We start from the raw sequence: 15,544 nt of genomic DNA on the forward strand, positions 1-15,544 counted from the left end.
CCAAGGCCTCACGTTTCTCAACTTTTAAACTTTATTTATTTCTTGGTTGTTTGAATTTTTTTCAGTTTAGAAAAAACTAGGTGTACATTTAATTATATATAAGAATTATTTCTTTTTTCTTGTCTTCTGGGATCTGAATAGAGAAAATACCACTTCTCCTAGAAAAAAAATTAATTCTGTTCCTTCCTTGACAAGTATAGACGAATTTATCTTCATACCTGCCAGAGTTGTAGTTCAGTGTTGAATGGCTCTGCTATAGTGACAATCCGGCCAAGGTTTCTGTCATTGAGTGTATATCTGAAGAGAAATTTAGGGGAGGAAGAGGGTATGTAAGTGCCCAGAACTTTAAATATTTTCTCTAAATGCAGACATATACTTTTTATTTTGGGAGTTTTTTAAAAAGTAATTTTCAAAGTACAGAAAGTACAAAACACAGTAAGTAAACATATTTAATTTAAAATCCAATTCAGGAGAAATTCTCAGCAAATTCTACACTTCTTTTTGTAGACATATCCACACCACTTACTCAGAGATGGTAGACTGCTTGTTACATTCCCCAAATCTGTTCTCCTTTTTTCCTGCACACATGAGAACCACAGTCAGATGACATTTCTCAGCCTTCCTCATAGCTAGGTGCAGACAGGTGATCCAGTTCTCATCAGTGGAATATGAACAAAAATGATATATTCGGGGCTTCCTTGGTGGCGCAGTGGTTAAGAATCCGCCTGCCAATGCAGGGGGCACGGGTTCCAGCCCTGGTCCAGGAAGATCCCGCATGCTGCAGAGCAACTAAGCCCGTATGCCACAACTACTGAGCCTGTGCTCCAGAGACCACGAGCCACAACTACTGAAGCCTGTGTGCCTAGAGCCCATGCTGCACAACAAGAGAAGCCACCACAATGAGAAGCCCGCACACCACAACAAAGAGTAGCCCCTGCTCGCCACAACTAGAGAGAGCCCACGCACAACAACGAAGACCCAATGCAGCCAAAATAATAAATAAATGATTAATTTTTTTAAAAAAGAAGTGATATGTTCAACTTCCACCTCCTTGCTTAAGTAAAGGGAAATTGCTTGCCTTGGACTTTTTTTTTTTTTTTCCCCTCCCCTTTTTCCAAACTTCAACCACACAGATAGAATAAGGTCAGACTACCCTAACAACATGGAATGCTCATTTCAGGAGACCAACCTGAGTGAGAAATAATTATTTATGTCCTTTAAACTGCTGCATTTCTGTGTTTCTATTACAGCAGAATATCTCTATCACCTTTATCCTAACTAACACTTCCTGTCTTCCTGCAGGTGCAGGAATTTGAATATAGGCTATTTATTCTGCTTTCAAAAAGCTTTATTAGCTGCTTGCATATTTGGGGTTATGATCTATATCAGTCTGCTAAGCAAAGACACTTGAAGCTGGGTGCAAAGATAGCACTTTAGAGATAATATTCTATTCCTATCTCTTTTGCATTTTCTCTCTTAAAGAACAAGAATCAGAAATTTCTTTATAGACCAAAATACAAATCATTGTAATACAGGTAAAAATTTCATCCCAATTAATCACAGTGTAAGAAAAATAATCACAAGAATTATGTATAAACCTTGAACTGTTGGAATGTTTGGGAAAGATAAAGGAAAATATATCAATATATAAAGAGGTAAACAAACAGGAGAAATTTTACATTTAAAATTTATCACATAACAGAAGCAGAAATCGTGAAATAAAAAGTAATAAAGTCTGTCACATACACATTACAAAATTTTATACTAAAGAAAAACTGCCATAAAATTAAAAATTTATTATTTTGTTTTAAAAAGGGCAAATATTTTCACTATAAAAAGAACCCTTACAGATTGATAATAGGGAGAAATATGCCAACATGAAATTAGTGAAGGAATGAATCAGCAGTTTTCAAAAGAAACATAAAGAGAAAATGTATTAATGGAAACAGATGAAATGTTCTAATAATTATCCACAATTTCAGTATACTAGGTCCAGTGTTCACTCTTATCACAGACACCATTGAATTTAAATCCATTATGTCTTTCATCTTTCTTCTCTTAGAAACCTAAGGCAAGCAGTTTCCCTTTACTTAATGTCATCAGCCATTATTCAAAATGTGAGAATCTCAGTCATCTATGCTCAACACTGTCCTTATAATGTGTGTACCTCCTTGCCTCTGACTTAGCTGTCTAGAGCTGCCCAACCTCTCAAACCCGCCACCTGACCCTCTGGAACTGCCCCTTTACAGGGAATACTACTTATTTGGAGAATGTTTATTTTCCCACATCCTCCATAGCACCAGGTCAGAAAGGGAATTGGTGTGGTCATGCTCCCCATTGTGGATTCCCAACCATTATTCCTCCACTCTCTCTTTAAGAACCTCTGTTCCTTCAGGTTATTCCCCTTCATCTCATTTATGATACACTTTGGCACCTGACTCCTATCATCCTTTCTACTTCAGGCCGTGATTTCAAGGTCCACATGGATGAAGATATAACAGCTTAGTGCCTTAGTTTCTTGACCTCCTCATTTCCAATGGTATTTTCTCCACTCTACTCCAGCCACCAATTCCCATCATCATACCTTGTGATTATCCATAGGTACTCTGACTCTAAAATTATTAATTTATGCATGCTCCATGACATAATTTACCATTCACTTTCCACTATGACCATTCTTTGACGTTATCTGGATTTCTGACCCATTGACCATCCCTACCCCTACTTTCTTCTGGATCATCAGCTCTTCCTTTGCTTTCATTTGTTTCCTTATATAGTTTAGATTCCATGGTCTACCATTTTCGGTAACATTTTTGCCTAAGCCCTAAGCGCCCTTATATTTCAGTAATTTGAGTCTGGCAAAACTCCAGCTTTGGGTGAAATTAACTGCTCATTTCCTTTGTTTGTACCACCTAGACACATTCTGTCAAGGGAGGTCACCCAACATTCCCCATATTGTTTCACTATAAATTCATGGCTGTCAATCTTAAATGGGCCCTTCACATTGACAGTCCTGCATTATCCTGGTCAACTCATTCTCTTCCTCTTTGAATTGCCTTTTGCAAATGTTTTCACTCTCTTAAAACCTCCAAACACTCTCCCTCTTCCCTTCCTCCTCAGGTGATCTTGTCTTCTAATTCACGGAGAAAATACATAGTAACCTCTACATCTTTTAGCTTACAAACATATAAATATACCTATTTTCCTTCTATCATCTGTGCTTTGGTTCCTATTTCTCCCTCACTTTCTCAAAAACATTAATTTTCAAAAAATCTTTTTCCTGTCTTACATATTAAATCTCTCACTCTTCACTGGATCTGTCTCATCAGCTTTTAAGTATATTAAACATATTAAAATATCTTCCATATAAAAAAAGGGAAAATCCTCTCCCTTGATCTAGCATAGCTCTCTTAATATCTTCTCTCACCTCCCCATTCATAGTCAAACTTTTCAAGAGGCTTCTCTACATTTCTTGCCTCCATTGTCTTACTACTGACTGTTATTTGCTTCCATTTGAGTTTTGCACCCACCACTCCACTGAAAGACTCTTTCTAAGTTATCAATAAGTTTAGTGAGCATTTTTATTCTTTGATTTATTCAAACCTTAAGCAGCATTTGGCAAGGGACTCTAACTTCCTTGAAACAATCTCTGCTTTAGCATCTCAAAGGAGACTCAAAAGGCAGATATATAGATAGATAGATAGATAGATAGATCTGAACTCATGGTTCTTCTGCAAACTTTTTCTGGAAATTTAGACATTTAATTCTTGTCACCTCACTTGCCTCCCATTTCTAATCTACCAAATTCTAAATGTTCTTATCTTTTCATCTTCACCATTACATCCATAGTACAGTGTCTCACTGTCTTTTGCTGGGACTACTCCAATAGCTCTGTAATTGCTTTCCTCAAATTCGCTCTGGTCTGTGCTTTACTTTACCACCAGAGCTTTCTTTTCAGAGTAAAATTGATCATTTTACGTTCTTACTTAAAACCCTGTAGTGACCTTATCATTGCTCTTAGAACAAAAGCCCAAATCTTAATGTGACCCTGAAAAACTTAACCCTTATCTTTCCTCTTTTCTGATAGTAGGCATTCAACCAGGAAAGCTTTGCCTCCTGTTCATATAATTCACTCCTGTCCTTCCTTCAGAATTCAGCTCAATCATCACTCCCTTAGGAAAGCCCTTAACCTTCAATTTCTCTTGACTTGGTCAGTTTCCCCATTACACTCTTTCAGTGTGTCCTGAACCTCTTCTATTTGTAGTTATTACAGTTTTAACTGTACTACATGTATTTGTGTGATTCTTTACTTAATATTGATCTTCATTATTAGACTCTAAGCTCCATGAGAACAGGGAACCAGATGTTTCTCCTTGTATACTGTTGTACTTTGAGTACCAAGCACTGTGCCTAGCACATAGTAGATGCTCCACAATATTTACAGGATGAAAGAATTATAATTTAAAATGAGATATCAGTTTTCATGTACTCAATTAGCAAGAATATTTTTAAATGACAGCACTGGGTATTGTCAGGGGTTGGAAAAATAGTCAAAGTTAATAGTAAATTTTGTTGTGGATGACAGTTTTGCAGCACTCATCAGAAACTCTAAAAATGAACACATCCTTTAACACAGCAATATTACTTCTACTATTATTTTTATCCTAAGGAAATTCTCAAGGATGTTCAAAGAGAACAGGGGTTCAGTTTCAAAGATGTTCATCAGTACATCATTTATACAGTGGAAAGTTTGGAACAATTTTATTATCCAACAGATGGAGACTGGCTAAGTAAACTAAGATGTATCTACACATTGAAATATGACTGAGAATTTAAAATAACATCGAAGAAGCATACTTAAAGACATGAAAAGATATCCACAATATAGGATAATGTAAGAAAAAGCAGGTTATAAAACCGTATGTCTGGGCTTCCCTGGTGGCACAGTGGTTGAGAGTCCGCCTGCCGATGCAGGGGACACGGGTTTGTGCCCGGTCCGGGAAGATCCTACGTGCCGCGGAGCGGCTGGGCCCGTGAGCCATGGCCGCTGAGCCTGCGCGTCCGGAGCCTGTGCTCCGCAACGGCAGAGGCCACAACAGTGAGAGGCCCGCGTGCCACAAACAAAACAAAACAAAACAAAAACCATATGTCTAATATAATAAATAAATGAACAGCCATAGAAAAATGGCTCAAGGAAAAACAGTGTGACAACAGAGGTTATTTTTAGGTGGTGGGTTTATGGGTGATTTTTGTATCCTTATTTTTGCTTTTCTGCATTTTGTGCAAAACAATACACACCTATTTTATAATAAGAAAATTGAGATTTTAAAAAAGGAAATCACACTAAGTTCCTGTAATGATATTTTACAGATTCAAAGAAAGTCTGTTATTACAGGTAAGAAAACAGTTTTTCCAGTGACTTTCTATAATTTCTATAATATTTCTGTTCTTTGTGACTAAAAATTGAAGAATATATTTAGAAACTAGCAATGAATAGATTGAATAAAAACTGCAACTACCTGTATAAATATCAGAAATATAAAAACAAAATATGTTCATTCCAAGAAACCATCATATGAAGTGTACCATTTAAGGGGAAATATGCTGTATATTTATCATATTTGATTACTTTTAAAACTAAAATAAGGATTTAATTATATCTTAAATATTTTGAAAAATAATTATGTAAAAATAATCTTCTTGGATTTAATATGTATGTAAGTACTATTATGTTATCCAGAAGAAATGGTTTTGATGCACTTAAAACTTTTAGTTAAGTGCTTATTAAATTATCTTGTTTATGAGATACTGTTTAAATGACTTCAGTCATGTCCCATTGACTTAATTTTTCATTCATAGTCATAAATTTAAATCAAACTTTATCACACCACACTATATTGGCTTATTGAGTTCATTCAACTTCATAGTTTCATGTAAGAGTTTAATGGAATAAACAAAAGCAAATAATTTCTGAAGTATCTTTGGAACTTTGTGGTTAAGTTTCAAAGTGGAAAGGACATTAGTGGTGTGGCCATCAGCTGTCATAAAAATCACGTAACAACAGCTTTATAAAAAAGCAGCTTATTTATTTTAAGATGACAATAAATTGTTCAGAATCAAAGGCAATAAAACCACACATTCTGAAGTCTGGAAAACATTTAAGAGTTTGAAAATATTTGGCTAACGCTTGGATCATTTCTGTTTAATTTGTCTTATCCAATTTTAATGGGGAAATTATATATTTTTCAAACTAACCATAATTAATATTGGGCTTTTTTGTATCTGACATGTGGTTATTATATAGTTTTAGGCTATTTGAAATGATATGAGAATTAGATCATTAGACTATGAAGAAATATTAAAAGCCTTGGGAGAGGGTTTTGGAACTAGCACTGCAAATACTTCATCAATTTGTTTTTCCTGAAAATTTCAACATTAGGTCTAATAGATTTAAGGCCAACTGTTTATGACTTTATGGCAATGTAACACCTATTCTTTTTCCTACTTCTTAATTCTCAAGAGGTATAACAATGAGCTAATTTTTAAAAATGAAATATGCATTATTTGAAATAACTCACATGACAGCAATTCAAATAAGCCTTGAGAAATATTCTGTTTAATAAACAATAAGGAAGTGCCCACTTTATTATGTAAAATATTATTTACTTATATTTTCACAATAATTTAATAGTAAGCATTTTTTTAATCTACATAGGCTTCTTACAGCATGTACCAAAAAAAAGTTGCGTAGTCTTTTCGATTAAAACAAAATACACAGTACGTGTCATTAGCCATATATCTTTCAAAATGGAAAGTACTACCTTGCATAATATGAACTATTACCTCCAGGTAACATGTTCTCAATAGGTAGATTTATTAATTCTAAACCAAATAGTTTATTGAAACAATTATAAACAGATGAACAGAGCATCATATACACACCACACACACACATACACAAGCATGCCAATCAATCTTCATAGAAATGGATGAGCAGTTACATTCAATAGTTGCAAGAATACAAAAGACAAAAATTGATCACAAGTAAGCAAAAGCAACGTAGGGTATCTTTGCTGAGAGCTAGAGATATAATTTGGATCTCAGAAGGATAAGAAATGTGAATGAACATAATGGCACACTGGTTAATTGTAGGGTAGAAAAGAGTATAGAAATAAAAAGTTATCTTTGCAGTTAGTATTTCTGATAAGGTGGTCATTATGCACTAGGCAGTGCTGAAGGGAAGACAGGAGAGATTAGGAGGAGATGACAGAGGCCATTTCTTGGTATGGGGATTATAGATGGTATAGTTCTTTGGTCAGTGTTTACATATTTGTTTGGGACATATAATCTATATTTTATACTCTGTCAAAGAAGTATCTTTTTAATGGAAATAAGCATTAAATTTAGAGGATCAAGACCAAGAGTAGCAACATTTCTTCCATATGAGGCGGAAGAAATAAGAAATTTAGGAAACCATCTCTTTAGCTCATTTGTTCATCTCTTGTCCTTGCTCCTTATTTTAAAACTGCTATTGCCCGGGAAATATAGTTTGCTTTTAAGAAGGGAGGAATTAGGAGATTGGGATTGACATATATACACTATTGATGCTATTTATAAAATAGACAACTAATGAGAACATACTGTATAGCACAGGGAACTCTACTTAATGCACTGTGGTGACCTAAATGGGAAGGAAATCCAAAAAAAGAGGGGATGTATGTATATGTATAGCTGATTCGCTTTGCTGTACAGTAGAAACTAATACAACATTTTAAAACAACTATACTCCAATAAAAAATAATTAAAAAAAAAAGAAAATTTCAAAATACCTAAAGCTTAATTATCTGGTTAAGGGTGGCAAAAGTTATCCATATGAACTCAGTAAGATGTAGGGCTCTAATGGGAACCCAGGTCCAGGAATTATCATTTCGTTTTCATTAAAAATTAATTGAGAACTAAATATGTGCCTGGCATTATGCTAGGTGCTAGCACAATAGGCAGAATTAACTTGTTTTAACCAAACTAAAAATAATGCTTAGTCATCTTTGCAGATTTCAAAATTCTGTTGATCAGTTGGAAACGCTACTTCCCAGAAAATGAATTATGCTTAAAATTAACTAGTACATTGCTTCCCTGGAAGGAAAATACCATGATCCTTACCTCTGATAATATGCCATTTCAGATATTGTGTAGATGTCAGAGAAAGCACAGAAAAGAGAAAAAGAAAGAACTTGTAGATGGTATCAGACAGAACAATAAACCATTATCTGATCATCCCACCTGTTGACTAGATATTCCCAGTTGAGCTGTATCCAATTCCAGGCCATAGTCTTCCCATAGCTATTATATGAGATGTATCGAATGACTGTAAACACATCCTGAGTTTTAATAAGATTTGAGTCCTTGAGCAAATCCAGATATCTAAGAGAAGCCAAACAGAAACACAATTCAAAATGAACTTTCAGTGTTCACCCTTAGCTAAATTCCAATAGAAAATCGCTTTCATTCCAGTAATTCAATTCTTGAGTCACCAGTTGACACAGTCAATTAAGTAAGACAAATGATAAAACACAATTTAATATTTTCTAAAATACTTAACTTTTTAAAAAACAACCTATAATTTTGAGGACTAGTGTAATGTAAACTTTAGGAACATTTAAATTATTTTGGAGGTACTAAAAACAACCACAATTTCAACTATTAATTTAAAAAATTATTTGTATTTATTTAATAGAAGTACTTCATCCATTTTACCTGGTTATTCAATTATACTAAAAAACCCCCCAAAAACCAGCAAATTAAAGGAAAGTACTTATATTATTATTTTATATGGGATTACAGTTGTCTTATTTGCTCTTCCCTAGATTGTAAAAAACAACTTTCTAATGTAACTTGTATGGTTGGATTAGTTGGCTATAATTATGGTATAATGCAAATAAGTGCAAGATAAATTAAGTGACCAAATCAATAGATTTTTATTAAATTTATGCCGTGGCTGTAGCCAGAGGGAATATCTGAACGTGCTCTGGTAAACTTCCAGAAACTGCACTGGTGTGGTGGGCTCCTGAAATTTGTACAATTTATCTCTTATCCTCTAGTTCACAAGAGTCTTAGTAAGGCATCTAAGTACTTGCTAATTTTCTCATCATATACAATAAGCACAATGCCATCAAAGTAATGAATCAATATAATGTTTTGTGGAATGTCAAGATGATCAAGTTCTTGATAGACTATCTTAGGGCAGAGAGAAGAATTCACATATAGCCCTAAGGTGAGATGGTGAAAGTGTATTGTTAGCCCTGCTAAGTAAAAGCAAACTGCTTCTGGTAGTCCTTACAGATTGGTTATTGCATTGTAATTTACTATTTATATTCTGCTTCTCCCAGGAACCTTTAAGTTTCTCAAGGATAGATTTCATTCTTGTTCATTTTTATTCCCACAACCTATATACCTGTACATAGAAAGGACATCTTAAGTGTTGTTTAAATGAATGAAGTAAATAACTCAGAAACCATAACTAAGCAAAAAATAAAAAAGGCAGAAGCTAGTTGATTTGGGACATAGATGTGGAGTGGGAGAACATTCATAAATGGGCTTCAAGCAGTCTTTGTACCTTCTGAGTGGAATGTAAATACCTTTTGGGTGTGTGTCTATGCATGTTGTGGCAGACACTCCTCTGCTGACAGAGACCAGTTTTGTTCTGGGCTTGGGTCAAGATATCCTTGATCCTAGGGAAGGTAAACTACTACCCCATCCTCAGAGTATCATGATTGACCCAAATCAGTCAAAGGAATTCAAGTTCATCCTAGTCAGCAAATGATCAAATGGTAGATCCAGAGTATAACCCAGAATGATCAAGGGTGACTTAGTTCTGGATTATGAGGGGAAGTGGAGATAACTGACCTCTTATCATAAAAGACAGAGCCTTGTGAGGAGGAGCTCTTTTGCTCCTGTCCTTCTTCCATTGAATGTATTTGTGTGAAGGCAAAATGCTTGGAGCTCTGGAAGTCATAAGACGTCCAACATGTAGAGGATGGCAGAAAAGAAAAAGAAAGAGCCTAGGTCTTGGATGAAAATGTTGAACCACTGTACACAACTGGAAGCTCCCTACCTCCAGAATTTTTTATATGAGATTACATGTCTTTATTTTTTAAGCAACTCTTACAGGGATATTTTGTTTCTTGCCAGGAAAATAATTATTTAATAGATTTTCTTGGAAACATATCATCCATAATGAGCATTTTAAAGAGACTGTGACATATAAATTATCAAGTACCAATCCACGTAATTTTTTCAAAAGTTCCAGCTTACCTTGACAAAATAGTAACATTCTTCACTGATGCTAATCCGTACAATAGCTTTTCTTTTTCTTGAGCTAATGAAGTTTTCTGGTATTGCTGAAGAGTGTAGTTCCATGAAGTCTCATTGCCAGAGTTCTGCATTCCATACCGATATACCAGAAGCCTGAGATTTACAGGAAGACTAGAAGAAGAAACAGTATTTCAGAGATTTTAATTCCTCATTTCTCGGTTTAAAGTCTTCCAGAAATGAAAACATGGTGAACAGTCACCTTACAGTCCCAGTTAGCCACGCCTGAAATAGCTGGGAAGCGTTGTTCAAGGCATCGCTGTCTCCCATCTTGCATGCGAGCCCTAATACAGAGGCACGGAGTAATCTAAGAAAAGAAACACACACAGAGCTGGGGCCTTGACCACTTTTCAACATGTCTTAACATATACAAACAAATACTAAATGAATATTAATTTTTAAAAAGGTAAAAAATAACTTTGTGAGGTGGTCTCCAGTATCATTCCATCCCAGAGAATCTGCAATGGGCTTCACTTGATCTCGGAAGTATTTCTGAAATAAAAGCACCATGCAGAGTGAGTAATAATTTACTATTTAGCAACAGTCTCCCGTTTATTATAATCCACAGTTCCCTGTGGTAATCTTTTCCCCTACTAGCTCAGAGAACTTTGGGCCTGTCCTAGGAAAGGGATGTATTAAAGTTTTTATAACATTGTAATTTTACTTCAGTCCCGAACATAAGAACATCCTGGATCACTCACTCTCTAATGTTTTATAGAACTTTGGGTAAGCCCCTTTTAACCTCCACTTCTTAGTTAACATGTGTAATAAATAGAATAACACCTAACATACTTACCTCACTAAGGAAGATTGCTCAAGTATCGATGAAATGATAACTAATATTTGTATATTGGCTTAGGATTTAAAAACGACATTTATATTATATGATTCTCACTATTCCATTACCATAGGCAGCCAACTGCTGACATTCCTATTGTACAAAGGAAACAAAGACTCACAAATATGAAAGCATTTGTCCAAGTTCTTTCATAAAGAAAGTGGAAGAGCTAGAGATTGGAATCCAGAATTTGTTTAAAATTACAAGTGTCCTGCAAAAGTGCTGCAGAAATCACAAAGCCAAGAAAAGCATTTAGAATGACTATCTTATAATAAAATCTCAATGTGGAAATAATAGCAGTAAGAATAAGGAAAAGTTATGTCATATTTTGATGAGAATAGATTCATTTTAACATAGATAAATCCATTAAAAATAGGATCTAGTTTGTATCTATGGTTTAAAATGTTGTTTATTTTAAATAAAATATTAACTATTGTATTGCTTCTAACACTAAAATACACCTTTAAGTGGTATACTGAACCAGAAATACTGATACATTTCAAGTTGAAAAAACAAATAGCATCTCTTTGATTTGATTAGTCAAGTGATTATAATTTCCTTTGATTTCACTTGGCAGGCAAGATATGCTTTTGTGTTTCCCAGGAGCTCCTTCTCTCAGAAATCTTCCTATTCTGCTAATGGCTAAACATCTCCTTTCATAAGATATAGCATTAACATTACCTCGATCATAGGGTATAGCTCTTTATCATCTTCAAACATGCTAATAATATAGGTTACAGCTGAAATGACTCTCTGCCATGGTAAAAATTCCTCTTCCATTTTGAGATACTTGGTCAAGTTCAGAGCCTCCTTGTAATTTAGAAGTTGAGCTCTAAGAAAGAAAAAGAAAGCCCACAGTAAATTAAAAACCACAGACTAGTTTCCTTCGACTGAAAGTACTAATATGGGGATCATAGACTTCAGTGTTAATGAGAACCCTTCCATTAAACAATTAAGAAAATGCATTACTGTTAAGGCCCAATCAAAGAGGTTTGTTCACAATGATGTATTAGTGCTTTCATATGTTCAGTAATAAAGGGGAAGAGAGAACATTAAGGTGTGCATTTGAAAAATTGCTATGGCAAAATTTTAGATAAAACAAAAGCCATTTAGCTATACAGTTAATATTGACAAATAGAAACTTTTAAATTTTAGGTTCACAAGCTGATTGTAGTATACAAATGCACCTTTATAAGTGTATTGTATTGAATTTTTTTACATTTGACATGAATAGGAAATATAACAGTACTCGAGAATCGTGAATGTTTAAAACATTCCAATTGAACTTATATTTACCATAAAAACATCTCCTTTTTATACATTTCCCAATAATATTGATAAATAAAAATAGATTTTGTTTCTCAAAAAAATGTGAAGTTACCATCGACATTTCAAAGTTTAAAGAGTTTGATTTCTTCCTCCTTAGAAAAGATTTTGGAACCTTTTGAAATAATGTTCTCAGAAATCTGTTATGCCTCAAATTTCAGCCTAGGTTTTGGAAAGAATCTTAGATAGGAATCCTGTCTTTCCAAATTACATTTTGAAAGTTAAAATTAAAGAATAAACTTTAAATTATTGAGAAAGTAATACTGATGCATTGAGTGCTAGTATATTTGAGGTCATTTTTTGTGAATGGCAAATAATGTAACCATATCTTGATTTTTCCCCTGAGAGTTGATAAGATAAACTGGTATTGGAGAGCTAGATAAGAATAAACACCTTTGGTATCATATGATTTGCACTAATGTGATATGATACAGTTTGTTTTCAGTTCAGAGAGCTGATTTCTTCTATTTTCTCAGTTCCTGATCTTATTTAGAAGAATTTATATTTTGGAGCATTCAGCCTGTCTTAATAAAAGTATAAATAATATTGAGAAATGGAGTGTTTTATTGAGAATGTTTGTTGAGTAAAAAAAAAAAACTGTAGAGTTTTATGTTGACGGTTGAAACTTGAGAATTTTCTAATTTTAATGATTCTCTATTTTCCCGGGTGGATAGCACAACAGTCAGTTGTGCCACAGTCCAGTCAGTATTTTCTTAGACTACTTATGAAGAATAATTGTTGCTCTGAGGATCAAATTAACGAAAAGGCTAATGAAAGTTCAGGAAGAATGGCAGGTAATTTGGTTAGAAACCTCGTGGGCTGCACATTTATAGTAGGTGAAAAGATTAGAAGGAGTGGGTCTTGGTTACAAAGGCCAAAAGAATTGGCTAAATTAGCATAAGTAGAAGTAAGGAAGTAATCCAAAAGTTAGAGGCCCTGATGAAATACTATATATTTAACTGTTGAAAAAATCAAGATCCTATCCTAGTGCCTTGTTTTTTCAACATACTTGATAGCTATGCAGTTGTTCCACTTTGGTATCACTTGTTTAAGTTTGAGTCACATGGTCAGAACACTGGACTGAGAGTGAATTTTTTGCTGGTTATTATAGAGATAATATTTCGAGAATTAAGTTGATGCACTTTTCATTTCTCACAAATCATGTTACTCTGTGGTATTTGATACTTCTGAGGAAGAGCAGTATCATGTAGAATCACGATTCTCAAGTTTGTGCATGTATCAGTAACACCTGGAAGGTTTGTTCATCACATACCCTTGGGCCCTATCCCTAGAATTTCTGATTCAGCAGGTCTGGAGTAGGGCCTAAGAAGTTGCATTTCTCATAAGTTCCTAGGCAATGCTGATACTACTGGGACGACGAGTGAAAAATCTGTTTTTAGAACAAAGACATGTATAGTGCCCTTCCCTCCCAGACCCCCTTACAGTGCTGCGTTGGCTCATAGCTGCACTTTCCTCAGAGAATAGCCCTTGGCCAAATACATCCATCTGGCTTAAAAGGTTATGGCCTTTAATTGTCTGATTTAGGAATGCAACAGGCCAGCCTGCTTCCCTCAAGTTGGATCCACTCTGTAGTACAATTCATGGATATGGCTTCCTACTGGAATCTGGCAAAGCTAGACTCCAGCTGAGACCATATTGTCGCTCAGCCTTTTTCCCTGCCCCAGCCTGCTTCTCGCACTCCCTATCTCACGAGAGTACTCTCTCAATAAACCACCTATTCGGGAACCTCCATTTCAGACTCTGCTTTGAGGGAACTCAACTTAAGACAGCATTTTTACTCAGCTTTGAGTCTCAAACTCTGTTAAATCCATAGACCAGCAGCAGCTCTGAAAGCCAGATTTGGTTGAGAATTTTCCTTGTTCAGAAATCTTCCATTTATAGTAAGAGTCCAACCTGAGGAACTTAAATCCTAGAATTGTCCTATAATCTATAGTGTGGAGAGGATGGAGGCTATAAACTTAAAGTTCTCACAAAATGCTGTAAAGAAGAAGAAAACAAAGAGGTCTTTTGAGGGAATTCTTACTTTCCTGTCTTGGCCTGAGGTACCCAGAAGATTGGGGAATCTGGAACAAAAGGTTTGTTTTTGCTTCCTCCGGTGTGACCTGGAAAGACTGCACAGTCCTTCTCCAAGAAGTTCAAATTAAACATAGTGTCATGGCTTTCGAATGGGACATTAGAAATGGTTGAGAGAGGTGGTTATGTGGATAGAACTGACTCCGTGGTCTCTCGTTCTTCAGCAGAGCCTTCAGATGGTGTGGAGACTTTTGAAAACTTCCCATGTGTCTGGTCTCTCGATGTTAACTTACTAATTAAATTCAGATTTCTGGCTTAAAACAGTCTCTTTGCAATCAGCTGGTTCCCTTTTGGAGTCTTTCCGCATTCCCCTACTTCTCCCTTCTTTAAAAGGCAGTCCTTGATAGGGTGGGAAAAGTTGCTTATCTAGTTCTGTGTTGTGGTCTGGTCAGCTCTGTTAGCACCTGTAAAATGGTAAATCTGGTGTACCTAGAAGTCTGTAATCTCGGTGTGGCTGATGTTCACCTTGTGGTCTTTATTTGCTAACCTGGCCCTCACCTTGGAAAGCACTGGAGCCACTACACCTTGAAGCCTGACCGAAAGTCTGTTTGGATCATTAGCTTAGGGGGCCTTTGAAGCCATCCTTTCTGCCACTCCTCCCTTGCTTAGGGACTCCTGGTCCCTCCCATGTGCCTGCTAGCCTGCACTCTCTGCTTTCCCTTGTGCTGTTCCTCACCCACTCTCTTTGTCACACAGTGGGCTGCAGAGTGCCATATAAGCTACTGAAAAGGTAAAAAATCTGTAACAGGTAGACAAAAAAAGGATTTTTTCTGTCTCAGTTTTGGCAAGGCCTCCAAACCAAGCCCCTTAACCTACACTCCAAAGTAAGACGCAGGCCCATCAAATTAGGACTGACATGGTTAGGAAGAGGTTTCTGTGACCCTTAGCTGATAGCCCACTACCAGCCTGCGAAAGAGA

At 35.6% G+C, this 15,544-nt stretch overlaps 1 protein-coding gene across 2 annotated transcripts in view; it reads right to left on the bottom strand.

The window, feature by feature from the left end:
• Positions 1-15,544, bottom strand: part of ENPEP (glutamyl aminopeptidase) — a 103,739-nt gene that overhangs the window by 1,594 nt on the left and 86,601 nt on the right. For both annotated transcript variants that reach the window (XM_032633141.1, XM_032633142.1), the window contains 6 exons: positions 11,888-12,038; positions 10,787-10,860; positions 10,571-10,675; positions 10,312-10,482; positions 8,281-8,421; positions 219-297 (listed from right to left, as the gene is read on the bottom strand). In XM_032633141.1, coding sequence (XP_032489032.1) covers positions 219-297; positions 8,281-8,421; positions 10,312-10,482; positions 10,571-10,675; positions 10,787-10,860; positions 11,888-12,038 — 721 coding nt within the window. The remainder of the gene's footprint in view (positions 1-218; positions 298-8,280; positions 8,422-10,311; positions 10,483-10,570; positions 10,676-10,786; positions 10,861-11,887; positions 12,039-15,544) is intronic.

Source organism: Phocoena sinus, chromosome 5, assembly GCF_008692025.1.
Source record: "Phocoena sinus isolate mPhoSin1 chromosome 5, mPhoSin1.pri, whole genome shotgun sequence".
Lineage (NCBI taxonomy): Eukaryota > Metazoa > Chordata > Mammalia > Artiodactyla > Phocoenidae > Phocoena > Phocoena sinus.